The sequence below is a fragment of the Diabrotica undecimpunctata genome, chromosome 8 (assembly GCF_040954645.1).
Source record: "Diabrotica undecimpunctata isolate CICGRU chromosome 8, icDiaUnde3, whole genome shotgun sequence".
Lineage (NCBI taxonomy): Eukaryota > Metazoa > Arthropoda > Insecta > Coleoptera > Chrysomelidae > Diabrotica > Diabrotica undecimpunctata.
In genome coordinates this window covers 38016708-38044076 of record NC_092810.1, presented here as the reverse complement: position 1 = coordinate 38044076, position 27369 = coordinate 38016708, and the positions used below count along the sequence as shown (strand labels likewise).

General features: G+C 33.0%; 1 protein-coding gene across 3 annotated transcripts in view; it reads left to right on the top strand.

Moving 5' to 3' along the window:
* Fas1 (fasciclin 1 Fas1 domain-containing) overlaps positions 1 to 27369 on the top strand; it is a 304785-nt gene that overhangs the window by 122585 nt on the left and 154831 nt on the right. For all 3 annotated transcript variants that reach the window (XM_072540109.1, XM_072540108.1, XM_072540107.1), the window contains exons 5-6: positions 1439 to 1616; positions 16255 to 16415. In XM_072540109.1, coding sequence (XP_072396210.1) covers positions 1439 to 1616; positions 16255 to 16415 — 339 coding nt within the window. The remainder of the gene's footprint in view (positions 1 to 1438; positions 1617 to 16254; positions 16416 to 27369) is intronic.

Genomic DNA, 27369 nt, shown 5'->3' with positions numbered 1-27369 from the left:
CATTTAACGTGAAAGTGGCCTCATCAGAAAAAATAATGTTTTGTACCAAGAGAGGGTCTCGGTGGCAGTTATCCATCATTGCTTCGCAAAATTGCATTCTTCTATCGGGATCATCTTAGTTTAATTCCTGCACAAGTTTGATTTTATAAAGATGCCATTTTTCAAGCTTTAATAGTTTGTGTACCGTTATTTTAATAACACCGATATCGCGACTAACTTTCCGCACAGAAGTGTGCGCATCTTCTTCAAAACTAAGTAAAACATCTAATGCTGTATCAGCATTTGCAAAGGGACGACCTGATTTCCGTGCATTTTCAACCGTACCAGTTTCTCGAAATTGCTTTTCAATCTTACTGACTGTTGAACGAGTTATGGGTCTTTCTGGATATTTATCATTAAACAAATTGCACACTTCCATCTGAGTTCGCGATCTGTCTCCATGCCCAATCATCATAAGTATTTCAATTCTTTGCTTTACACTTAACTCCATTTCTACTTCAAATTAAATCTAAGCAATAATTAAAACATTCACAAATACCAAAAATATTGTAGTACTAAACTGTCACTGAACATCAATAAATTACTAGACAAATAATGACATTTAACAAACACATAGCCTACTATGTTTCTTTTAAATTGATAAGAAATAATTTCTTTTATATTCTGTCCGCTAGACAATAAGTATTTTTGATATTGTTAATTTAACTAACGCGTTACTTTATGAGCACACACAAAAGTATTGTATTTTTGTCCACCCTGTACCAATTTTAATCAACATGTGATACATTTTTGGAATCAGCTCAGCTAGAGTAATCCGAAAATTGAGACAAAATGGGGGTGTTCCATTAAAAAAAATGACGGTGACGTCATTACTCAAAAGTAATTCACCCTGTATATTAGAATATTATTTTAAAATACGGTAAATTAAAATCAAAAATCGACGTGTTTCAGGATTATTTCTTAAAATGCTCTGTTTAGCTAAAAAAATTTGTTCCATACTTTACGGACACAGTGTATTTACCTGACATATTTAACACATTATCATAACACAGTCCCCGACGGTTAGTGATGGAGTTAATGTGATCACTGGAGTTTTCATACTCTGACAATTTTTTGTTTATTTTTCAAATCATGATAAGCACGGGAACGCGTGTCAAACCTTGTTGACTTTATCAATCAACCATTCGGTATAATTTAGACACCTTTCAGAAATAATTATGAATATTACATTTTTCTGTTAAATAAAAACAAAAATTAATTATAAAAATTAAAAAGTTAAAACCTAATTTTCGGGCCCCAAACATTACGGGGCAACAATTAAATATTGAACGTAACGCTATATTTTCTCACCATTCCCGTAGTAATAAAGACTACAAGCACATCCGATCCAATAAAATATCATTTTCTTTTTATTAATGCCTTTGTTTTTCTATTCCAGAACGACAGAGCAGCTTCTATCGACGAGAAGATAATTGATGGACACGTCATCCCTCAGCAAGTGCTTTTCACAACGCCGACTAGAAAAGACGTGCCATATCAGACGCTCGCAAATGGAGACAACAAAATCAGGGTCGTTATTTTATTTACTCAAGAACAAAGAGGCAACGAAATTGTCAGTAAGTGGTTTCGAATTTACAGAGTAATAACTTAGAGTATTGACATGGTAATTAATCATGTATATTTTTATGTTCTATTCATAATAAATATCATTGAGAAATCAAAATCAGTCAGAGTTTTTCGAAATCGTATAGGTATTGTAGTTTTCAATAGTTTTATAAGTAAAGCATCTATAGATTTTGAAAATTTGTGGTCAAATCGCTTTTTTTGATAATAGGGTTCATTTTTAACTATTGTGTATACAGCTGAAAGTGAAATTTCTATTCAATTAGATTGTACCAACAGTTTTTCATCGAGGCTCAATTTCCATGTAGAGTTTTGTACACTTTGAAACATACTTGCTGTGGTTTAGCATGTAAATGCATTCCAATTTTCTTTAAAGGGACTTTTTTTTTAGAAATTACATTTATACCGGCACTGGCACTGACAGTTTTTACAAAATCAGTGTTGTTATTGTACTCAATATTATCAACCACATTTTCTGACGGAAGTCACATCACTATTCAAAATAATTAAATTAAATCAAACAATACTCTACACTCTACTAACGAACTGCTTTGTAACTAAAATGCTTCGCACAGGTATTTGGTCGGTTAAAAAAAAGACGGGATCAAACGTTGTCGTATTTAAAGCATTCTACAATATAGGTTACCGTAACTATACAAAATAGAAAAGAAAAAACAAATAGTTTTGTTGTAACTTGGACAACCCCTTTTGGGGTTGTCCGAGTTACATCACATATTGGGCTCATCAAAAAAGGTTAGTTACAAAGTTAAGGGTTAGTACAAATAAAACGATTTAAAGTAGGTATACCATCTGCTCGATTATGTCAAGGTAATGAAGGACAGTATCTTGAGGAGAACTAGAATGAGGAGAACGCTTTAAAATCGCTAAAAAACAAACTCTCTGTACCCTAAACTCCTTAAGCAAATGTCCCACAGGGCTCAATACCAGCGTATATTTTCTGTACAGTCTATAACAGCTGCCACCCTATCCCCCAAATCCGAAAAAATCCTTCTTGATGCTGACAAGATGGCCCTATTCTCCGCACAACCTCCATGTAGTAGTGGGAGAGAACGCTCTGTATTCTCAAGTACATCTTGACTGCAGACCAAACCCAACTAATTCTATTTAGATATCCCGGATGTTTTTAACCAAGCCTGGAGCAGAACAACCACATTACGTTTAATGGAGAAAGACTTAAATTTTAGATCATTATTTTGATGACAACATCTACTTAGGTGTTGAATTTACGAAGATCCTCAACTAGAACACTGATATCAAAAACACTCTAAATAGGGTGAGAAATCGAGCTAACTTCCTGAAAACATTGAGTAATTAATTTAAGAAAACTTACCTTATTACTTCCTTATATACTTTAAAAAGCATTTATTAGACTAGTGGTCAAATACAGAGCGAGACTCTACCTAGCCATCTTTAAGAGACAGATAAACCAAGTAATGGCAACAGAGAGGAAATTCCTGAGGAAAATCATGAACAAAACACGTGACAATTTGTCAGCATTAATTCATAAGTAGCCAACATCCCTACAATCTAAAATCAGATCGAAACCCTTAATAAAAGGTACCTTTTGCGAACCATTGTAAGATTGATCACCAAAATTACAGATTCTCAAAAAACACCATCGCCGAGGGCAAGTGTTCACCAGAAAACCCAAAATCAAAGTTACATTCCTGCCAGATAAGCTTCTCAACTTAGTAGGCAACGAAGTTTTTAATGAGTACTGTGACATTCTGGAATCAACATCTCTAAAATACCGCAGACAATAGATTGCAATGCCCAAAAATTCCGTTTTAAGAGTTTTTCTTAAAAAAATCACTCATAGCTTGATAGTAGCAGAAAATCTCTCTCACAGAACAACAAATGTAAGTCAACTATCTTACTATATTTGCTTCTTAACACAAAATTCTATCACATCACAACAAATCATCTATAAAACTCCTAATGCGCACTCCCTCAACAAAAAAATGTATCACCCATACCATGAAGAGGCGAAAGAATAAACGAGGTCGTTATAATATATTGTACCAGTATATGTTATTAAATTGTGTAACTTTAAAAAAAAAACAGAATACCAACCACAAAAAACACACCATACATTAAATAGGGGGAGCTCCATTATTCGCTGCAAGATAGACTATGGTTGTTTTGTCTATATGTCTGGTCTTAGGATCTACTTAGCTGCATTAAGATATAGCCCAGCTCAAAGCATGTACTGTGAAGCTAATGAACCGCCACTCTGTTTAAGGAGACAACATCTTCTTTTGTCTATGCAGCTAGCTTATCAGCCAATCCACAAAAATCCAGTCTACCAACTACTTATTCAACCAAATAATCCCATTCATCATTCTTAGACCACAAGAGCTGCCCCACCTCTCCCTTTTATACTAAATTCTATTCTCGGTGGTGTCGATCTTGCTGCAATTTCACCCTTTTATATCTCTACACATCCTGCGGGGCATAAGCAACTTCCGAATGTCAATACCTTCCTTTGGTCTTTCAATAAACGTGATACTCCTTTAGTTATATTTAAAGAATCGTTCCTAGACCTACATAATCAAAATCAGTTGCATAAAGTTCTTTATACAGATGCCTCTAAAAATAATGTAGGGGTGGGTAGTGCATTTGTTTCCTCTTTCAGTATTACAAAAGTAATCAGACTTCCTGCCGTTTGTAGTGTATACACTGGAGAATTATATGGTATTGTCCAGACTTTTCGTGTGTTGGAATCAACTACTTTGCGATTTGCACAGACAAATCAAGAATACAAGTAATTAATCAATCAAGTAACAATCAGACAGAATACAAGTAATTAAAAATATGTTCTGAAATCATCCTCTGGTAAATTTAATGTATTACATATATAATAAACTCACGGAACATGGAGTAATTATCAGTATTGTCTGGGTACCTTTAGATGTAGGACTTGTAGGAAATGAAGCTGCAGGTGTAGCCGAAAAAGAAGCTTCTACTTTGGATATACTTATATCAAATATCCAGCTGAATAATAATATTTAAAAAATGTTCAAAAAGCTTATATGTATATGGCAAATGGCAAGTTAATTGGAATACAAGTCAGCCACTTACACGGTATACAACCAGTTATACCTTCCTTAGAGCTACTACGTCTGCCCAGAAGGCACAAGGTTACTCTAAGAAAATTAAGAATTGGACACACTCGGCTTACACATGGCTTTCTCATGACATCTACCGATCCACCTACATGCGGCCGACCTTAACCGTCAAGTATTTTCTTAAAGAATGTCCACATCTTTCTACTAAAAGAAAACAACACCAGTTGGGAGATAATATACAAGAAATGTTGAATAAAACTGAGAAATATGCAAGTCTGTTTAAATATTTAAGAGACATTCAAGTGCCTTATAAACATTGAAGTGTAATTATGTACACTTCCCGTCATATAAAACTGGTACACTTGTTTTTCCCAATGTAAACCTGTGTTCAGACTGGACACAATGGTTCGTGAATTAATTCGTTGTTGCCATCACAGATAACGGAATTGCACTAAATCTAAATAAAAAAAATAACGTTCAAAAATGTATTATTGTAATTGTATTGTAATGTAGATAGGTATTATTTTTATCATTAACAATAAAAAACCGTATTTAATTAATTTAATAACCAGAGATAGGGTTGAGTTAATATCCAAAATGTTTAAAGGATCTTTAAACCTAGGGTATTGGCCATCGAGTTAGAATCTATGGATAGGGCATCACGTGACTAAAAACGACCTCACTTCGGCCATATTGTTTTGACACTTTTGACAGATCGTACATGTTTATTTACGTTTGTTGTTTTTCGAATATTTTTAGTTTTATAATACTTTTATAGAAACTGTAATAATATATTGTGATAGTGCATAATAATGGTTTCTTGTTCTCAACGTAGTTGCAGTGGCAGAAGCAATGTTAATAAAAAATCTTCAGGAATAACGTTCTACAGGTTAGTATACAAATATGTAAACAAAGTAATGGCCCGTACTTCAGAGAATAAATTAATAGTATTTGACTGTATTAATTTTTTTTATGTATAATATATCGTGTTTTTAGTGTTTACCGCGGGATAAATAAATCATAGTTTATTAAAAATGTATTGCACTTTGTAGATTATGATTAAATCTTCTGAATAACTAGTCATATTTTTATAGTAGTTTTAATATTATTGAGTCCGGCCATGATCCCACCGCCATATTGGTATCACCGTTAGCCACGCCTTCCTACGCCGTTTTTAATACACATGTTAATATGCTCATAGCTTCTCCATAGCTTCTAACTCGATGGTATTGGCACAGAGAACATTGGAATGCGTCTACTGTAATTTTATACTTCAATTGCCTACCGAACACGAACTGTATTTTGTGTTAATAAGTTTAGTAACAGGCAAACTACCAAGATTAATTGATTATTTAGTACAAGAACGATAAAAAAATATTATTTTTTATCCTACGTATTATAAACTATAAAATATCCGGGGCGAAAAAGATCCTAGATCGATTATCTATCATTATTTTTGAATTGAAATATTTTCATAAATTATAATAAGACACAAATCAATGTATATGTATGGGTTACTTAATTGAGATGATGGAAAATTACAAAATGAATATGGGAATTTTTTAGGATGCATGTTTAAACAAATTTAATGTGATTGACTGATCGAGAATGCTCGATAATGTTTTAGTTTTTAGTACACTTAAAACTGGCGGTCTGTCGCACAGCCCTGCTTTTAGCTGGTTTCATATAATATTTTCGTTGAACTGGCAACGGTGCCCTAGAAATTAGAATGACACATGTGACAAGATCAACGTACACAACTTAAAAAACACGATTTTTGGTTTTAAGAGTTGTACCAGTTTTTTATGACGCGAACGGTACAACCGTTAAATTTGTAAAAAATAAGTATTGTATAATATGTATTGTGTATTGTTAAATGTTATTGTTAACTGTGAAACTGTAAAATTACTGGACGAATTTTTTATTACAACTCACGTTAGCATTTAAACAATATGAAAAATAACTATTCATCAAAGGTATTTTTGCAATGAAAATGTAGTATTGTAAGGTGTAAAATGTGGATATGTAAAAATTCTTCATGTGTATATTTTTCCAGACCGCTCTACGTATATAGCCCAAATTCATCGCACTGAACTTAGAGGGAAACAGGACATTCCACTTCTCTTTGGCTATAATTTATTTTTCGAATTTAAGAGACAGACCATAGAGCATAGTTGTGCACGAGGAATTTTTAATGCAAAAATGATTTATGGTCAGCATATACGAAGCACACGGCTGTTGCAATATATGTCTGCTTGAAGTGAAAAAAAACTACGGGCTAAGAAACAAAAATGATTTATTCATTATCAAAAAATGATATGGGCAGAATTTAGAATGCTCTATTTTATTTTTCAAGTAAGATATATTAAAGATTGATATATGTATCATATTCAGGCCATAAAATTAACAAAACGATTGATTTCTAATTTAAAAGGAAAATTTTACTATAAAGTAAAAATTTTTTATGCAAAATGGTAATTAAAGAATTTTAAAAATTATCCAAAATGGATTTATAAATTTTCAGAACGTTTTTAATCCTATCGGATCATCATCGAAAAACGTTTATAAAGTTATTGAAACTAACTACATAATGAGGTCAGATGATCCTTAAGTTACATAATTAAAGTAACATATATTTTAATAATTACAAAAGTAATTGGAACTAGCACATAATGAGGTCAGACGATTTCCGGTTTCTTCTTATAATTATCTGTGCCTATGTGTCGATTTCAATATTATTTGAGTGTAGAGAACTCACCACTGGAACATTTTTGTTTGTTTTTCCCTGGTACACCGTTAGCGTCAAATCTTCGTATTTGAAAATTTTGTCTTGTACAATTCCATCTTTTTGTTTTTGATTGACGCGAAATATCCTTTCTTACTCGGTTTATTGTTCACACAATGTTGATAGCCTTCTTTCGTAATTCTTTTGCCAACTTTACGGACGTCAAAAAATTATCCGTCATGAAATTTCTTTCTTTATTTTTAAATTGTCCTATTAGATGGCTAACTACATGTTCCTCTGGAAGTTAATTGGTTGGTCGTTGCTGATCTTTCCCCAGGTACGAAAGTCCGTTTAATAAATATTTAGACTGGACATAAGCTGCAAACTAGAATTTAATTTCAAACTTATCGGGTTTATTCGCCATGTGCTGAGTAAAGCGGCATTTTGACTTCGTGGGAAAAAGCTGTTCGTCGATAGATATATTTTGGTCAAATATAGATATAGAATAATATAAAATTCTATATAAATGAGATCCTGTTGATAATCCCTCAGACCTGATACTCCTCATATCAAAACGAATAAAGCTCATTATTTGTGTAAATCTGTTTCTAGACATCATCTTTCAAAAAAATTTTAGACCCCACGTACCAGAGCACAGCATCTTTATGCTAACATTTTGTTCTATATAAGCTCCCCTATCATACAGTTAAGATAAATGCTTCGATTTCTTCAATCGAAATTTGCCAGTCTTGTTTTGGTTAGTTATAGTTTCTGCCCCATAGGTCATGACTAGTAATACGCATTGGTCAAATACTTTTCTTTTGAGGCTAATTCTGTTGTCGGCCCTAAGTGTCTCTCGCAGTTTTCCAAAAGCTGCCCACGCTAAAGTAATTCGTCTTTAAATTTGACGATCTGGCGAAACCGCGATGTCAGATTTTCAAACAAATACAGATCTACCCCAGGTGAATAGGATTCGTCCAAGAGGCAACACTGAATAATCAGTCTGTCTCAAGGATTCTAAGGGCGAGGGACCAAAAAACTGACTATACAGAAACCCAAAGAGCCTGTAACTCTTTACGTTAGTACATACAATGCCAGAGGTCTACTGCCCGAGAAGAGATTCACAGAAATGATGGAAACTGAAATGAATAAAATTGAAAGGGATGTCATTTATTAAAGTAATCTGTTTTGTTAATGGTTTTCAGTTTCTTATTTTTATCTGTACCTTTTTTAATACTATTTGAGTGTAGAGAACTCAGCACTAGAATATTTTTGTTTGTTTTTCCTTGGTACACCGTTAGCGTCAAGTCTTCGTATTTGAAAATTTTTGTTTTGTACAACTCCATCTTTTTGTTTTTGAGATTGACGCGAAATATCCTTTCTTACTCGGTTTATTGTTCACAAAATGCTGATAGCCTTCTTTCGTAATTCTTTTGCCAACTTTACGGATGTAAAGAAATTATCTGTCGTGACATTTCTTTCTTCATTTATAAATTATCCCATTAGATGGCTAAAAACTACATGTTTCCCTGTAAGTTGATTGGTTGGTCATTGCTGATCTTTCCTCAGGTAAGGATGTCCGTATAATAAATATTTGGACTGGACATCAACTGTAAACTAGAATTTAATTTCAAACTTTATCGGGTTTGTTTGCCATGTGCTGAGTAAAGCGGCATTTTGTCTTCGTGGGAAAGAGCTGTTCGTCGATAGATATGTTTTGGTCAGGTATAGATATAGCATAATATAAAATTCTATATAAATGAGATCCTGTTGATAATCCCTCAGTCCTGATACTCCTCATATCAAAACGCATAAAGCTCATTATTTGTGTAAATCTGTTTCTAGACATCATCTTCCAAAAAAATTTTATACCCCACGTACCAGACCACAGCGTCTTTATGCTAACATTTTGTGCTATATAAGCTCCCCTATCATACAGTTAAGATATAAATGCTTCGATTTCTTCAATCGAAATTTGCCAGTCTTGTTTTGGTTAGTTATAGTTTCTGCCCCATAGGTCATGACTGGTAATACGCATTGGTCAAATACTTTTCTTTTGAGGTTAATTCTGTTGTCGGCCCTAAATGTGTCTCGCAGTTTTCCAAAGGCTCCCCACGCTAAAGTAATTCGTCTTTGAATTTGACGATCTAACGAAACCACGATGTCAGATTTTCAAACAAATACAGATCTACCCTAGGTGAATAGGATGCGTCCAAAAGGTCACACTGAATAATCAGTCTGTCCCAAGGATTCTAAGGGGGAGGGACCAAAAAACTGACTATACGGAAATCCAAAGACCCTTACGTTAGTTCGTTAGTACACACAATGCCAGAGGTCTACTGTCCGAGATGAGATTCACAGAAATGATGGAAACTGAAATGAATAAAATTGAATGGGATGTCATTTATTAAAGTAATCTGTTTTCATAACGGTTTTCAGTTTCTTCTTTTTATCTGTACCTTGTGTAATACTATTTGAGTGTAGAGAACTCAGCACTAGAATATTTTTGTTTGTTTTTCCCTGGTACACCGTTAGCGTCAAGTCTTCGTATTTGAAAATTTTTGTTTTGTACAATTCCATCTTGTTGTTTTTGATTAACGCGAAATATCCCTTCTTACTCGGTTTATTGTTCACACAATGTTGGTAGCCTTCTTTCGTAATTCTTTTGCCAACTTTACGGACGTAAAGAAATTATCTGTCGTGACATTTCTTCCTTCATTTATAAATTGTCCCATTAAATGGCTAATATCTACATGTTTCCCTGGTTGGTCGAAGTTGATTGGTTGGTCGTTGCTGATCTTTTTTTCTTCGGCCGAAAATGCCGAAAGCGGCATTTTTTCTTCGTGGGGAAAAAGCTGTTCGTCGATAGATATATTTTGGTCAGGTGTAGATATAGCATATTATATAATTCTGTATAAATGAGATCCATACCAGGGCGCAATTGCAAATTTATCTGTTGATAATCGCTCAGATCTGATACTCCTTTTAACCGTTTCATATCAAAACAGATAAAGCTCATTATTTTTATAAATCTGGAATCACTTTTGGAGCCCATATACCAGACCACAGCCTCTTTATGCTGTATCAGGTCCCCTATTATACAGTTATGATCAAAATGCTTCGATTTCTTCAATCGAAATTTGCCAATTTTCATCTTTGAGTTGCCTTTTACCTTCAGCAGCAGTAAGTAACTTCCATACTATGGTGTCGATGAAAGGATTCCCTAAATTGTTTTGGCGAATTCCTTTTACTCGGTTAGTTATTCTTCCTGGAGGGGTATTGGAAACTATCATTTAAAACTGAAGCAGAAGTACTCGGCAGCTCTGCAATCTCAACTTTATCTTCAGACACGCTACTCAAAGAATGTCCTTGATCAACTTTATTGGGCACATACTCGTCATGTTCATTAACGAACTCATCTTTATCACAAACCTCTACTTCAGATTGATTATCTGACAAATTCTGTAAATACTCCAATAGTGCCTGCTCCGTCAAATATCGACGAGACATGATAACAGCAGAGAAAATAAGTAAAATCTTTCCAGAAAAGTAGAATAAGTTGTAATAACGATAGCATTTTTCTAAGTAGACATCAACATATTTAAAAAATAATTAGGTACGCCAAGTACCTGTTAAAGAGAAATTTAAATCCTCAAGTAGATTTAGGAAGTCCTAAATTATAAATTTTGTAAAATAAATATGAATGAGTAATACAGAATGTCAAAAATAGAAAGCGGTGAAAATGACCACTCTAGTGCTTATAGTGTTAAGAGTGTATTTGATATGCCATTGGACTTTAAAGCTTCTCTGTTTTATACTTTTTTTTTATTTTTTTATTCAGAAAATCGCATCTACCAAATGGCTATTAGAGAAAAATTAATGGACTACATTAGGTACAATTACTGCATTACAATTTGGTTTATTAAATATTGTGGTACTTATTAATGTTTTTCAAGGAATTCAGAGTATTGTTAAAGTTAAAGTCTGCACATAGAGCTTCTAGAAGTGTTGCGTGTATCTTGTTGTTACTTCGTTGTTGATTGTAGAGGGGACATTCACATAGTATGTGCATTACTGTCAGTGTCGTATTACACGTTTCACGTCGCGGCGGTTCGCACTTTTTAATTAAGTAATCATGAGTTAACCTAGTATGTCCGAGTCTGAGGCGCTTTACTTTTATTTCTTGGCTTCTTGACGTAGGTAACACATTCCATGCCTCTATGCTGGATTTCAGTTGTTTTAATTTTGAATTCGACACATTCCATTTATTTTTCCACGCACTTAAGATTTATTTTTTTATATAAGCTTTTATATCCGTTGATACCGATATGTTTACGATTTCGGAAACGTCACTCACTATCGCGTCTTTCGCACTATGGTGAGCAGTTTCGTTGCATTTTATTTCTATATGGGATGGGATCCAGATAAAATTTATCTCCAAGTCTTTTGGATACAGGTGTCGGATGCTTTGTATGGCACTAAATGATGCTGTTAAGATAATATATTTGCAGTTTGTTGTCAGATTACTTAGTTCTATGGCGCGATAGAGATCATACAGTTCAGCTGTATAGATACTACTAACATTAGATAGTTTGAATTTAAGGACCTTCTCTGGAGTTACTACAGACGCTCCCACACCTTCGGATGATTTTGAACCATCAGTGTATATCTGGGTATGATTTTTATAACGACTGAGGATTTTTCTAAAATGGGAAATAATTAAATCATGATTAGTGGAGTTTTTGTCAAATGACGTAAGTTCAAAGTTATATGATGGTATGTTTTGAATCCAAGGTGGATTATGGTCATTATGTGTATGGAAGACATTCAGGTATGATAATATCAAACATATGCAAATGGTCTCAAACATATGCAAATGGTCTCTTATTATTTTAAATAAATGTTTAACAGACCGGTGATTTGCATTGAGGTTTGGCAAATTATCAGTAAAAGTATTTCTATAGACAGGATATTTTGCATTATCCTTAATTATTGTTGCATACGTTAAACTAAGGTAAGCTCTTCTATCATTTAACGACAATTCATTTGCTTCTTAAAGTAAACTTTCAATCGGTGTTGTACAAAAAGACTCCCAGACGTATTCTGAGTGCTGTGTTGTGAATAGTGTCGAGCTTTTTAAGTACTGATTTCGATGCTGAGTCGTAAGCTATAGCCGCGTAGTCTAGCTGAGATCGTATAATAGTTCTGTATATAATTAACAATGTACTCCTGCCTGTACCCCAATTTTTGTGTGCTAGAATTTTTAGTAAATTTAATCTTCTGTAACATTTACATGTTAGATTATTGATATGTTCTTTCCAATTCAACTTTCTGTCAAAAGTAACTCCTAGCAATTTTAGTAAATCTTTTTGTTGTAGTGATTGGTTGTATAGATATAATGAGATTGGTGTACTGACTTTGTTTTTAGAAAATACTATATATTTAGTTTATGTATTTAGTTGTTGAAATACTATGTATTTAGTTGTTGAAAAGATAAATCCAGTTTCCTGTGACCATTTTTCAATATCTAACAAGAAACTCTTTCAATATGAAACAAAAAAGTTGTAAGAGGTTGTTTAAGTTTTTGCTTTGACCAAATATTACGAGATCGTCAGCATATAAGCGGCCTTTAACTGGAAGTTTTAAATTTCGTAGAACATCATTTATGGCGATTATAAATAGCATAGGATTCATAACTGATCCCTGACGAATTCCAATTTCTAATTCCACTTTTGACGACAAGTTACCATTTACTCTAACTTGCATATACATTTTATATAAGAAGTTTTTTATAAATGCAAGGAAGTGTCTTTTAATTTCTAAATCGTACAGTAATCTGATGATACGGTGGCGCCAAGCTGTATCAAAGGCTTTATACTTTATTTGTACACCTTTCCTAATAATTCGCAGCACATGCCAAACAATTTTTATACGTTTAATTATTAATTTAAATTATTATCATTAATATAAATTATTATGGCGAAAAAACCCCACTGTATCCAGTTTATTGTATGCTTTGATTTCTATCATTTTTATAAGTCTTACTAAGCTCAGAAAATTGATCATTTAAAGAGGACATTGTCGATTTTTCCCCGCAGTGTATAGACTTTCCGTCAACAAACCTTCGAATTTATCAATTTGTCAAAAATATACAGCGTAGGTGTTATATTTCCATTTTCAGAACTGAAAATGCACGTCTGGGTGAAAAATCGTCGGCGATTTATTTAGTTTATATGTTTTTCCTGTCTGGAAAATATGTTCGCATTCATTTGTCATCGAGCGCTTTTACTGAGCCACTGTCGGCAAAGGCCATTGTTTGCAATAACGAAGACTGGCAGCTGGCTGTAGTTTTTTCATTATTTAGAACTATACAGTATGTTCACTTTAAGTTTACTATTAAAAACTAATAAATAATTATTTTTATTTATTACAAAGGATTCAGCAAACACAAAAAGTAATTAATAGATATTCTCTGTATGCAGCTGAACAAGTATTGCCCTCTATTGGATATTATATCATCACCATAAGGTTTACACTATTGAAAACATTTATTATTCTGCAGTAATAAAATCAAAAATTTGTAATTAATCGTAATTATTGTCTATATATTAATAATTTATATATAAATAATGGTATCGTAGTATTTATGTATTACAAAATGGATTTGCTGACAGTTCAAAATTTGGATAATGTTGGATTTGATATTTTGACAAACACGTAGGTTGAATTTATAATACATTATAACTAGCTTTTTAGAGCTTTAATAAATAATCCACAACCAGTTTCATATTAAAAAATACCTTACATACAAAATTTAACAGACCAAATTATCCTACTTTTCAAAACATTTCCAAACATTAAATTAATTAAATACAATCCACTTCTAAATGCAAGGTTATTCTCAAAAATAAATGTTAAAACTCCAAATTCACTAATGAGTAACATAATTTACCGAATTAATTGCAGTCAATGTCAAAGTTGTTATATTGGTCAAAGTCAATAGTGGCTTAAACAACGTGTCACTCAACACAAAAGTGACTGTAACATAAGAAAAAACTCTTCTGCCTTAGTGGACCACCACTTAAGGACAGGACATAACTTTAACTTTAATATTGTAAAAATCTTGAAGCAAGTCGATAATTATAAAAATCGACTTATCTTTGAAGTGGTACAAATTAATAAAACTCCTGAATCTATCAATTATAAGACTGACACCAACCATTTAAGTAATATCTACTGCAACATACTAAACAATGTATAATGTGATAGATATTAACCTTTATAAACAAACTCACTTAATAATCTTCTAGTAACTCTACCTACAATTTTATTTAATTTCTAAACATCAGTATTACAATAACTACTGACTTCGTACCATCAATTACATTTTATAGATCAATTTAACATGTTCCTGATTCATCTCATTTATCTACTATTAATTACATCTTCCCACCTTATAATATCGATAATACTGTCATAATAATTGTTTATTTTAACTTATTCACTAAAAATTGTCTTATATAAGAATTTACTCTATAAAAAATAATGTATTGCGGTTAGCATAACTCTTAAATAAATTAAAATCAAATGTCATTGAGATATGTTAACAAAATTTAAACTTTTACTCGTCTAGTTGTAAGTATTGAAATATTCACTTTATTTACATCGAATAATTCTAATAAATTTACAGTTTACTCCTGAATAAGTCACAAAATCGTGACGAAATATTGAGACATAAAACAAATAGAGATTTATTTCCTGCAGACCGACTGCTGATACTATAAATTAATATATATATATATATATATATATATATATATATATATATATATATATCGAGAAAAGGAGTACGACCGTTAATCCGATATAAATAATCACTCGGATCACTCAAAGGATCTAAACTAAAGGATCACTCGAAGAGTGGTGGGTTTTTCGGTCAAAAGGTAGAAAAAAAAGACAAAGAAGTTGGCTACTTCATCTATTTTTTTGAAGACGTTTCGCTCTCTAACCAGAAAGCATCATCAGTTCATCTAAAAAGCACAATATAAAAAACCAAACATCCATTGAAAAATCAATATAAATGTGTTACCTTAAAACGACATGTAGCAGTCAATGGTGTAAAATTTAAAGAAGCTTAAGATACTGGATATTAAATAATTAGTTGTATAAACAAACAATTGAAACTAAATACAGTTTACAATTTGATTCAAACATAGCACAGCAAAAGACCATGTGGTTATTATACATGTAATTTAAAAAAGTATGTAAAAAACTTATTTAAGGTCCAAAAAAATTTGTGACAAAATTTTTTGTTATTTTTGTTTATAACTTTTTTATTTTTCATTTTGCGATTAAAAGCAATAAAAATAAAGTTGTAGACAATTTGCTACAAATTATGACCAATAAAAGTTTTTGTAGGGTTGCTAGTTTACAAGATACAAAGCGAAAATCCTTTCCCCTCTTTTTCAAGATGGCGGCGACCCCACAAATTTGAACTCAAGCTATATTTACCTTCTCACAAATCAAAAAAATAAAATTGCGTGCTCTAAGAAATGCACGCTAACCTACCATCGTGTTGAGCAATTAAATGTAAAATTATAAGTTATAAAAACCTTACGATAATGACAAACAGTCCCTCCTGTTAGCTGCACAGAACGAATGCTGGAATAAAAAGTGCCATTGGTTCATTAAAATTACGGCAACATTGAAGACAAGACATTTATTTTAATATTTTTAAATTCTTTTACATTCCTTGTCACTAATTTATGAGATGACAATAATTCTCGAACAGAGTATAAAAAAATCTTCTTTTTCCAGATTACGTCAAAAGCCATACCCTCTTGGGTGATGGAAATCTCACCCCTGGAGTTGTGCTGGCTCAAATCGTACGTCCAAACATCCCCGTCAAAAACGGCGTAATCCATCTCATTCAAAAACCATTGATGGTTGTCGACGGATCTGTCAAGAAATTACTAGAGGTAAAACCTTTTATTGATATTTTATATTATAACACTTTACACCACTACTAGGAACTATGAGGCGAATTAACAGAGTCTACAATATTTTTTGGCTTATTTTTGTTTGAATCTTCTTGCAAAAAATTATTTACTATCTTTAATGAAAATTAACCACAATTTCAGATTATATATATTACTTGAACGATCATATTTCCACTTCGAAAATCTAGTCCAATCAATGAAGTTAAAATACAGCGTAACTGTATAACGTCTAGCTATAGGTTCTACTTACGCTCTACTTTAAAGTTGACCCTGTGCAGTAGAGTGCATTTACCCTGAGGGAATGCCACCCCTTCCCAAGGGTAAAAATTACTATATACTAACCAATTTTAAGCAACTTTTGTTGTATATAATTTTCTAAAATTCAATAATTTTCGACTTTTTTGCAAGTGAAAATATTAATTTTTTAACAAAAAGAACCCCATTTTCAAAAGGCTTTTTGTCAATGTTTTCAAAAAGTATATGTTTTATCAAAAAATTATCCATACAAAAAATATAGTTTATTTAAAAAAAAACAAAAAGAATTTTGGGTTTCTGGTGTCTGTAGCTCCAATAAAAGCAGAGAAATAGCTTATTCCAAATTGGTACTTCTTCGTCAAACGTCAAAACTGAAAGTTCCAACGTAAAATATAAAGAAACTAATGCATTTTTCGTAGAAAATTTGTAAAATATTTTTTGTACTGCTTAAAAAATCTTTAGTTTTGTTTTTTATAAAAGTCCCAAGCACCAACCCTAAGGGAGTTATGACAAAGATAAGGTTGATTTTTTTTTGCGACAAAGAACATGAAAATCACACCCATTACCACTCTAATTTAAAATAATCGTTACCCTTTTTCAATTAGCTTTATTAATCTACTTTTTATTTCATTAATAAAAAAAATACCAAAGAAATAAAGATGTAGGGCTAAGTGGAATATCTGGATGACTGACGTATTAGTAAAATCAGTTAATAAAAATAATGAACTTTACAGAAAATTTATGAACCACACAGATGACCTAACATTATAAAAAGAATACACAATTTAGACAATTTAATTTAAATAAATAAAATTGGATAATATTGGAACAAAAAGTCAGAATATTAGCAATATTTTTAATCATTATTTTTGTAATATAGCGGCTGAGCTTGCTAAAAATATTAAAATATCCTCTTCTCCTGATCCTTCAAAATCTACATATCATAGTTCGTTTTTTTTTTCTAAAAGCCGTAATGAATTCAAAAGTTTAGAGTATTATTTATTTCCTAAAACCAAAAAAATCTCCTGGCATAGACAACATTTCCACCGATATTTTTAAGATAATTTCCAATTTTGTTGTTGATCCGATAATTTATTTATTAAATAAAATATTGAACACGGTACATGATTTGACCATTTTAAAAAAGCTGCAGCCTTGCAAAAATGTTTGCAAAAGCCTTAGCCGAAAAAGTATATCAATATCTTACAAAGTTTAACGTGCTGTCTCCAAACCAATTTGGTTTTAAGAGCGGATATTCCACTTCAGATGCTATAACGTTTGCTCTGATTATTTTTTATATAATATACTGGATAGTGGATTTCCTACTTTAGCGATATTTTTGGATCTAACCAAAGCATTTGATACTGTTACTCATTAGCAGTTGTGAGGTGCTTTGGATGTACTTATTACTTTAAAGTGCTGAAAAAATCATTTAATATGGTGTGCCACAAGGTACTGTTTTTAGTCACTTACTGTTTTCAATAAACAGTTGTGGTAATCTAAAAACTGCCTATAGCACGCATAGTTAGTATAAAAAAAGCAGTACAAGGTTGTTCTACTAACAGAGAGACCGAATATAGTATGAGATTAGTACCGACATACTAGCTTGCTTTTAGCACTTATTAGATAGAATTCTAGTTTTGTCAAAGTGACATTCAGTTTTTATAACGGAAGCGTCAAGTATACGTTTATTTTTTTGTTAGTAATAATTCTGGTTTTCTTCTCAAAAAAAAAAACAGAATAAAAAAATTAAAATTTTAAGTTAGGAAATGGTAACTGAACATTCATTTCAAAATATTATATGGCATTATTCTGAAAGTAGTGCCGATGACATAATCGGTATGTTTTTATTTTCATTCGAAGGCCCTGTACCAACAAAATCCATAATTCACAACATTATTTTTAAATTTGAAAACACTGGTTGTATAAAGAATTGTAAAAAATGTAGATAGTGATGAAGATCAAAATCAACCAGATCCTGCAAAATTTAGAACGGGAACTCCGTGAAACTGCCATATGTAGTCTAGTTGAAATCAATTTCCCTTGTAACAGCACCCTAATTCCAAGAGAAACTGGTATTATTCCTAGTACTGTGCGAAATATTCTAAAAAGAAATAAGTAGTATTGCCACAAACTGCACAAAATACTTACCTGCTGATTATGAATGACGGATGGTATTTTCTGATTACATGGAACGCACTAATCGTGACGAAGATTTCATGAAAAAATCTTGTTTACAGATTAGTTTTCTTTTTCTTTAACCAGCCATCACAATCCATCCGGTACCGAAGGGTACTCTACAGAAAATAGGCACATAAGTGTTTCTTACAAAACATAAAACTGTCAAGAAGTCAACGTCTGGGCTGGTATTTTAGTTCACGTAAAAAGTAAAGGTTACGTTATTGACGCTTTTTTCATTATGGGCACTTTGTGTCGTCGTAAATACCTACATCTCCTGTAAAATCACATAATTCCCGTAGTACGAGCATTACCTATTAATATGACGGCTGTCCAGCTCACAAGGCACAGGAGTTGTTAGATTTTTCAAAGTTTGCGTTTCCAGATAGAGTTATTAGTACAAGAGGTACCACAAAAGTGCCACCTCGCTGTCCTGATCTTGCATCTTTGGATTTTTTTTGTATGGGGTTATGAATGGGTTTGTATGGGTTTGAAGCAACAAATTCACCGATATGAGCAATAACATGCCGGAAATTTAGACAAATTATAATTGTAATTGTATTATATTATAACATTATATTATATTCTTTATCTATCTATATAAGGATTTTTACAGCTGTCGCCGCCTTCCTTCTTTCAGCCAACGTCTCCAGTCCTTTCTGTTCTGCCATTCTCCATCTCTAAGGTCTCGTCTTTCCATGGCATCGTCCACTTCATCCCTCCATGATCTTCGGGGTCTACCTCTTTTCCTCCTTCCTATTGGGCTCCAATCCAAAATCTTTGCTATCCACCTTGTATGATCTGTTCTTCTCAGATGTCCATACCAAATTAAACGTTTTTCTTCGATGCAACTGAGTATGTCTTGTTCTACTGCCATTCTTCGTTTTATCTCCTCATTTCTGATGCGATTCATTTTTGTCACTCTGCAACTTCTTCTCATGAACTCCATTTCAGTTGCTGTGATTTTGGACCTGTTTCGTTTATTTATTACCCAATTCTCTATTCCATAGGTCATTATACTGCGTACCAAGGTGTTATAAATTCTCTTCTTTGTATTTCTGGTAATAATGCTGTGCCTGTGCTAATCTGCTGGTTATCTCTTGCTCGGTGGTTCCATTTTTTGAAAGTATGAATCCTTAATATTTGAATTTGTCAGTGCCGTTAATTTCCCTATTATCGTCCATTTCCAAGTTTCTCACTGGTTCTTGCTCTGTTGTTAAATATTCGGTCTTTTCTAGATTTATTTCCAGTCCAGATCTTCTTCATCTTGAGCCGTTACCACTTGGTCATCTGCAAAGCTTAATATGTATAAGAAGTTGTCCCGGATTGGTATTTCCATCCCTTCACATTTCCTTTTTTATGGTTTTAATATTTGTTCAACATAAGAAGAGGAAATCACGTTGTACCAAGCACATTGCCCCAAGTCACAGACAAGCTAAGGAGAAAAAGAAAGACCTACTTGATCTTTTGCCGCTCATCGATGAAGTTTTTCATAATTTTTACCAAAATTTGCCCACTACAGATATGCAAGACTTGGATTTGGACTTGGAAGAGTTTGATGCAGATAATCAGTAGTTGTTTAGTTTCATTTTCCAATTAAAGCTGATGTTGCGTGTTATAAAGAAATTAAGTATAGAAAAATGTTTAATTTTTTGTCTAGGAATTTATGTACAGTAAGTACAATAAGTCGGTAACTCAGTAAGAACACAGCAATTTGGCGTGAATAAATATTTAAGATATACGCACAGCTCATAATTATGTACGTCATTCGTTGCATGATTACCCACCAATTTCTATGAAAACGAAATTAAACTTAAATTTTTTATTCTCCAAAACTATTAAAATGTTTAAAATGGCATACTGAAAAGTTTATATTTTTGATTTATCGACTTATTCACAGATGGTACAGATTTTATATAAAAAACATTTAACTCCCGAGAAGGAGTGGCATCCTCTCAAGGCAAAAGCACCCTACGGCTCAGGGTTAACTTTGAAGTAAAGAGTAAGTAGAACCTATAGCCAAATTTTGATCAACATCGGTGCAAGCTCAAAAAATTACGCGGAAAAATGGTCATTGATTGGATTATTCGTTCTTCGGTATTTCGATAAATGTAATAAAAAATAAATATATTTTAAACTAAAATTCTGATTAATTCCCAATAAAAATAGTAAATGGTACTAAAATTCCATAAAATATACCTCCAAAACAACATTCTTAGAATTATTTCTAAGAAGGTTGTTTTCGTCAGTTTGTTGATTTTATACACAAAAGATTTGGATGCAAATATTTGACGAACAAAATTACTCCATTGTGCTCGTAACGCTTTCTGTTATTCGCCATCATAGTTCTATACAACATTTTATGCTCTTACATCTCATTAACTTTTACGACTGTATACACTGCACATTTCTGTCGGGCATTGTTTGGTTATTAATATTATTTTTGTCTTTTTTGCGTTCGAATCAAGAGAATTAAATGTAGCACTCAGAGAAAATCCCCAACGCGAGCTAGTACTCTCGGTTTTGCGGAAATTGGTTTTTGAAACTGTTGTTATACAAAATAATAAAGGTAACCAATATTATGTATTAAATAACGTGGTTTGGAAGTCCAAATGCTACATATTATATCTGGATGAAATGTAATAGAGATGAAATATAAATAGGCTTGTCATATGTTATTACAGTTTGCTATAAAATATTATTGTTTATTAGCATTTGTATATTTAATTAGTTGTTTATTACAATGGATATTAATATAATATGAAATATTTTAATAACTTTTAATGAATAATAAATTAAATTTTGAATATTGATCTTACTATAAGAGTATGTTGATGTTATTAGATAGGATTTCTATGTACTATTTTATATATTTTGTATTCTTGTTTAGAGATTTAGAGATGTCTGGTTGTTTCTTCATTTTTCTTTATTACAAATTACAAATCTGGACGTAAACCATTATACTCTGCTCTTTCTTTGCCCTTTTCCTATTCATCCACTGTTTCACAAGATACCAATTATCAGAGCTCTCCTTTAACCGATTTCGAACTAAACTCTGTAGTCAAATGCTTCTCGAGATATACATATAATGAAATATGGCTTTTTCGCAAATTCTCGAATAAATAGTGAACGTCAATGGTATTACTGCCCTGTTAAGAATAGAAGTCGTAACTGACAAAATCCCTATTTTGAGATATTCGATGTTTTAGATTTGATTAATTGCCATCAACTGTAATGACTCATTAAAAATCTAGTTACAACACAGCAATATATTTTTTGAGTACAAATTTAATTAGTGCATGCAATTTTCTTTCAGAGTATTTTAAATTAGACTTTTGATAGATACGACATTTAATCCTAACAAATCATAAAAATAAGGTAAAGTAAAAAGTCTATAAAAAGTTATAGTTTATTATCATCATCATCAGTGGTGCTACAGCTCTAGTTGAGTCTTGACCTTCCCCAGTCTATTTCGCCAGTCGTTTCTGTTAATCGCCAACCGTTGCCAATTTGCCCCGCCGATTTTCCTTGCGTCCTCGTCCACACCGTCCCTCCATCTCAGTCGTGGTCTGCCTCTACTCCTATTTCCCACTGGGACCGATAATAGAGTTCGTCTGGGTGGGTAATTTTCATTTGCTCTAGACACATGTCCAGCCCATCTAAGCCTACCTATTTTTATGAAGGATATTACATCTCTACCATTTACTATTTTTTTATACTTCTCGTACAATTCGAAATTATATCGCCTTCTCCAAATATTATTCTCACAGAATGCGCCCATTATTCTTCTTAGTATCTTCCTTTCGAAGACGAGCAGAAGATTTGCGTCTGTTTTGGAGATGGTCCATGTTTCTGACCCATATGTCAGCACTGGTAGGATGAGTGTTCTATATATTATTAGTTTGGTTTTCTGGCTTAAATTTCTGTTTTTTAGCTGCTTGCTTAGTCCAAAATAACATTTGTTTGCTAGCAGTACCCTCCGTTTTACTTCTTCAGATGTGTCATTATCGTTTGTTATGAGAGAACCCAAATATGTAAACTTATTTACTACCTCAAAATTATATTGGTCTATACTGAAGTTTTCTTCGGCGTTTCTAGCTCTATCTCTGTTATTTGGAATAGATGCTAACATTTTGGTTTTTTCCTCGTTTATTTTAAGGCCCATATTTTGTTCGGCTGTCAAGAAGGTGGAAGTCATCTCTTTAAGTCCTCGTGTAGTACGTGCGATCAAATCCAGATCGTCAGCGTAAGCCATAATCTGCGTTGATTTATTAAAGATTGTTCCCCTATTGTGTAACTCGGCATCTCTTATAGTCTTTTCTAACGCTATATTAAAGAGAAGGCACGCCAGCGCGTCTCCCTGCCTTAACCCTGCATATGTTTCAAACGCTTGTGACATATCGCCTTGTATTTGCACTCTGCAGATCACTTTACTCATAGTTGTTTTTACGAGCCTTATTAATTTATGGGGAATGTTAAGTTCATTCATGGCTTCATATAATTTACCTCTTAGGACGCTATCATACGCTGACTTAAAGTCCACAAAGAGATGGAACGTGTCAATATTAAATTCATTGATTTTTTCTAAGATTTGACGTAGCACAAAAATCTGGTCAATTGTTGAGCTACCTGGCCTAAAACCGCTTTGATACTCACCAAGTATTTCTTCCACGTACGTACTTAAACGGCTGTACAGGATGTTGGAGAATATTTTGTACATTGTATTCAGAAGAGTTATACCCCTATAATTTTTACATTCCAACAAATCTCCCTTTTTGTGCAGTGGACATATGATTCCAGTGCACCATTCCTCTGGCATTTGTTCTTCTTCCCAGACTTTGACTATTATGTTGTGAATTTGGTGCATAATGCTGTTACCTCCATGTTTGATGAGCTCTGCGGGGATACAATCCACTCCTGGGGACTTGCTATTTTTGAGTCGTGTGATTGCGTCTTTCACTTCAAATATTGAAGGAGGTTCTACGTGAGTGTTATTTCTTGGTTTTTGGGGTGACGCATCATTTTCCATTTCGGTACCAAGTAGCTCTTTGAAGTGCTCAACCCATCTGCTTTGTACTGCGTCAGCGGTACTGACTATATGTCCATTTTTGTCTCTACACATCGTCAGCCGTGGTTTAAATTCTTTTCTTGTCTTATTTAGGATATTATAGAACTTTCTAGTTTCATTTTGCCCCTTTAATGATTGAAGCTCTTGCATAATCTGGTTTTCGAAGGTCCGCTTTTCCCTTCGATGTATGCGTTTTTCCTCCTTCCTAAGATCTTTGTACATTTGCTCCTTATCCCGTGTTCTTCTTTGTTGCATAAGTTTATATGCATAATTTTTTCTTTTAGTGATATCTTCACATTCATCGTCGAACCAACTGTTGCGTGGAGTGGATTCTTCTGGTCCTAGGACGTTGTTTGCCACTTCCTTAATTGTTCTTCTACATATATCCCATTGCTCGCTAGCTGTTACATTCTCATCTATTGTACTTTCATGTTTAAGGTAATTTTGATACCTTTCTAGTGCACGGGGCTCTTTCAAGAGTTTTAAATTGTAGCGAGTACTTTTCTTGCCCTTTTCTTTATTTGCATTTGAGATTCTTGCTCTTATTTTTGCGCCTACTAAGAAGTGGTCTGAATCTATATTAGCTCCACGATAAGTACGTACATCCATTAGATTAGAGAAGTGCCTGTTTTCTATTAGGATGTGATCTATTTGATTTTTGGTTGTACCATCAGGCGACGTCCATGTTACTTTATGCATATTCTTATGGGCAAATCCTATTATTCTATTTCCATTGTCGTTGGTGACGTCATGAGCACTGCATTTTCCGATGTATGGACTATATATATTTTCTTTCCCTATTTTTGCATTAAGATCTCCAATTATAGTTTATTAAGATAAACAAAATAACATAAAGTCATAATCAGTTTTTTTAATCATCCAAAGCTCCAGGTTCCATTGAAGTTGCTAAATTATTCCAAAACGTTTGTCTGCTGTTAGGCATGTGTCCACACAGTTTGGATATAATTAGTTGTTTTCTTTCAAAAGTTATGCCTCTAGGAATGGACTTGGGTGAAGATTTTGTCATTTCCTGTTTTGCAATATTTGCATTTAAAATGTTTACTTTACTTTCTGTGTCTGAGGTGAAGCTGGTTTTGTACGAAAAAAGTATATTTACCTCTAGAAATATTTACTTGAACCATTTGATTTAGGTATGGCCTGAGATTAATTTTATTCAGTTTATATGCAGAAGTACCATTTTGCGATTCAAAAAAGTCAGCTAATTCAGTATATTTTACCCATTTGTCCAGTTTTTATTTTGGGCAGAGCAATTGTCAAGCCACATTATAACATTTTTAGCGTTTCGGTGAGACAAAAAAAATTTATAGAATGTACTGGCAATATCCGACTTACTCCGTCCGGCTATTCTTTCGTGCCATAAAATTGCAGTTGGTACTGTTGGATTTCTAGCAGTGACGACAAAACTTTCATTAAAAACCATTATTCTAGGTGTAAAAATAATCTCCTTAAACATATCCATTCTCGGAAGCATTATGACCTAGAATATGACAACAAAATAAACCATTTATAATTAATATAATATTTTATTACCTTTTGCAAATCCGCTGAAACTACCATTGATGTATCGTCACAGTTACTTTTTGCAGACGAGTCAGTTTGATATTGTGATCTGGTAGCAGTGTATTTATTTTGATGTACACTAAAGTTGGTGCATTCCTCACAATTATCCACCAATGCATCCTTTTTGTGAGACGTGGACTTTGAATGCAAGTCAAATGATTCACACAACCAGTACTCTTCGTGTCCTAATTTTACAAATGAAATATTTAAAGTTACGACAACTTCTCGATATAAATAATATGAAAACTTGATATTTGGATATTTTTCAATAAAATTCAGGTACATCATTTATATTGTGATGTCACTGGGAAGATAACGTCGTTCTGGTGCGTGTTCTTGACGGTAGTGTGATTCTGTGGGTTTGAAAGATTCTATATGTTCTTTAATAATACTTCGATCCATTTTAATTTTTCCTGTCTTTCCTTATTTATTCCCGTTGATCGTCACTTTTAATTTGTTTTAGTAAGGGCATCTCTAATAACTCGTCATTTTTTTTTTATATCCCAGCGTTTGATATAAAATATTTTGCAGACACTTTGTTTGCATCCGTCATTGTCTTTAAGAAAATATAAAAAACATTTCCACCTTCTAGACACAACACTAGCTGTGGTTTTCCTTTTGGTTACTATTTATTTAGATGCGTTATTAAAAATAAAATTTTTCTTTTCGTCTTTTTGCAATTTCCAAAATTCTCCATTTATTTCTGTTCGTTTCGCTTCTGTAATTTTTCCGAAACATCTTCTTTTGCAAGAGATACAAGATGGTTTTACACCGTGCTTAGCAATTGTGGCTGTTGATTTTCTTTTTTTTTTTTTCTCATTGCTAGGCTCTCTTTAAATTTCTTTTATTTACGGATTTCCCCTGTTTTAGGTAAATTGTCTTTTTCCGCCCTTTCAACAGATACATATATTATATCTACCAAGATTCCTTGAATAAAAGGGAGACAGTCTTTCTTACCTTCTTCTTCACCTTTGAAATTAGATTCTTCAGGAACATTTGCAGCTCCCAAAGTAATATCACTAATAATCTTCACTTTATTTAAACCTTTTCTGTTTAATTTCGGTTCCTCAATTTCTTTCGCCTCTGAATCTGACAAAATAAAATCGGGGTCATTATCATGCTGAAGTTTAGGTTTCTTCACGACACGTCGTCGTAAACTATCTGCCTTTGTCATCATCATCATTTTGGCTTTACAACCCTGTGTGGGTCCTAGCCTCCCCAAGAATTTTTCTCCAGTCGTCCCTATCCATCGCCTTCCTCCGCCAAGCACGTATTTCCATATTTCTCATGTCTTCATCGATGTTATCTAGGAATCTTGTTCTGGGTCTTCCTCTTCTTCTTTGACCAATAGGTCTATCAAGGAGCGTTTTTCTAGCTGGGTCGGTTTGCTCCATCCGCATAACATGGCCTACCCACCTTAGACGTCCTATCTTTATGTGTTTTACGATATCTGGTTCCTGGTATATCCTATAGAGTTCGAAGTTGTATCGTCTTCTCCAGACACCATTTTCATTTACCGCTCCATAGATGCGCCTTAGTATTTTTCTTTCGAAACATCCTAACATGTTTTCATTACTTTTTGTTAAAGTCCAGGTTTCTGAACCATATGTTAGGACTGGGCGTATTATTGTTTTGTAGAGTTTTACTTTTGTATTTCTTGATATACTTGTAGATTTAAAAAGGAGATTAAGCCCAAAATAGCATCTATTAGCCGTGCAAATTCTGCGGTTTATCTCTGCGGTAGTGTCATTTTCAGTATTGACGAGCGTTCCCAGGTATACAAATTCGTTAACTGATCTGCCTTTGTTGGTTATTTAAAATATGCAGCATATTAAATGCTCTGCTATTTCT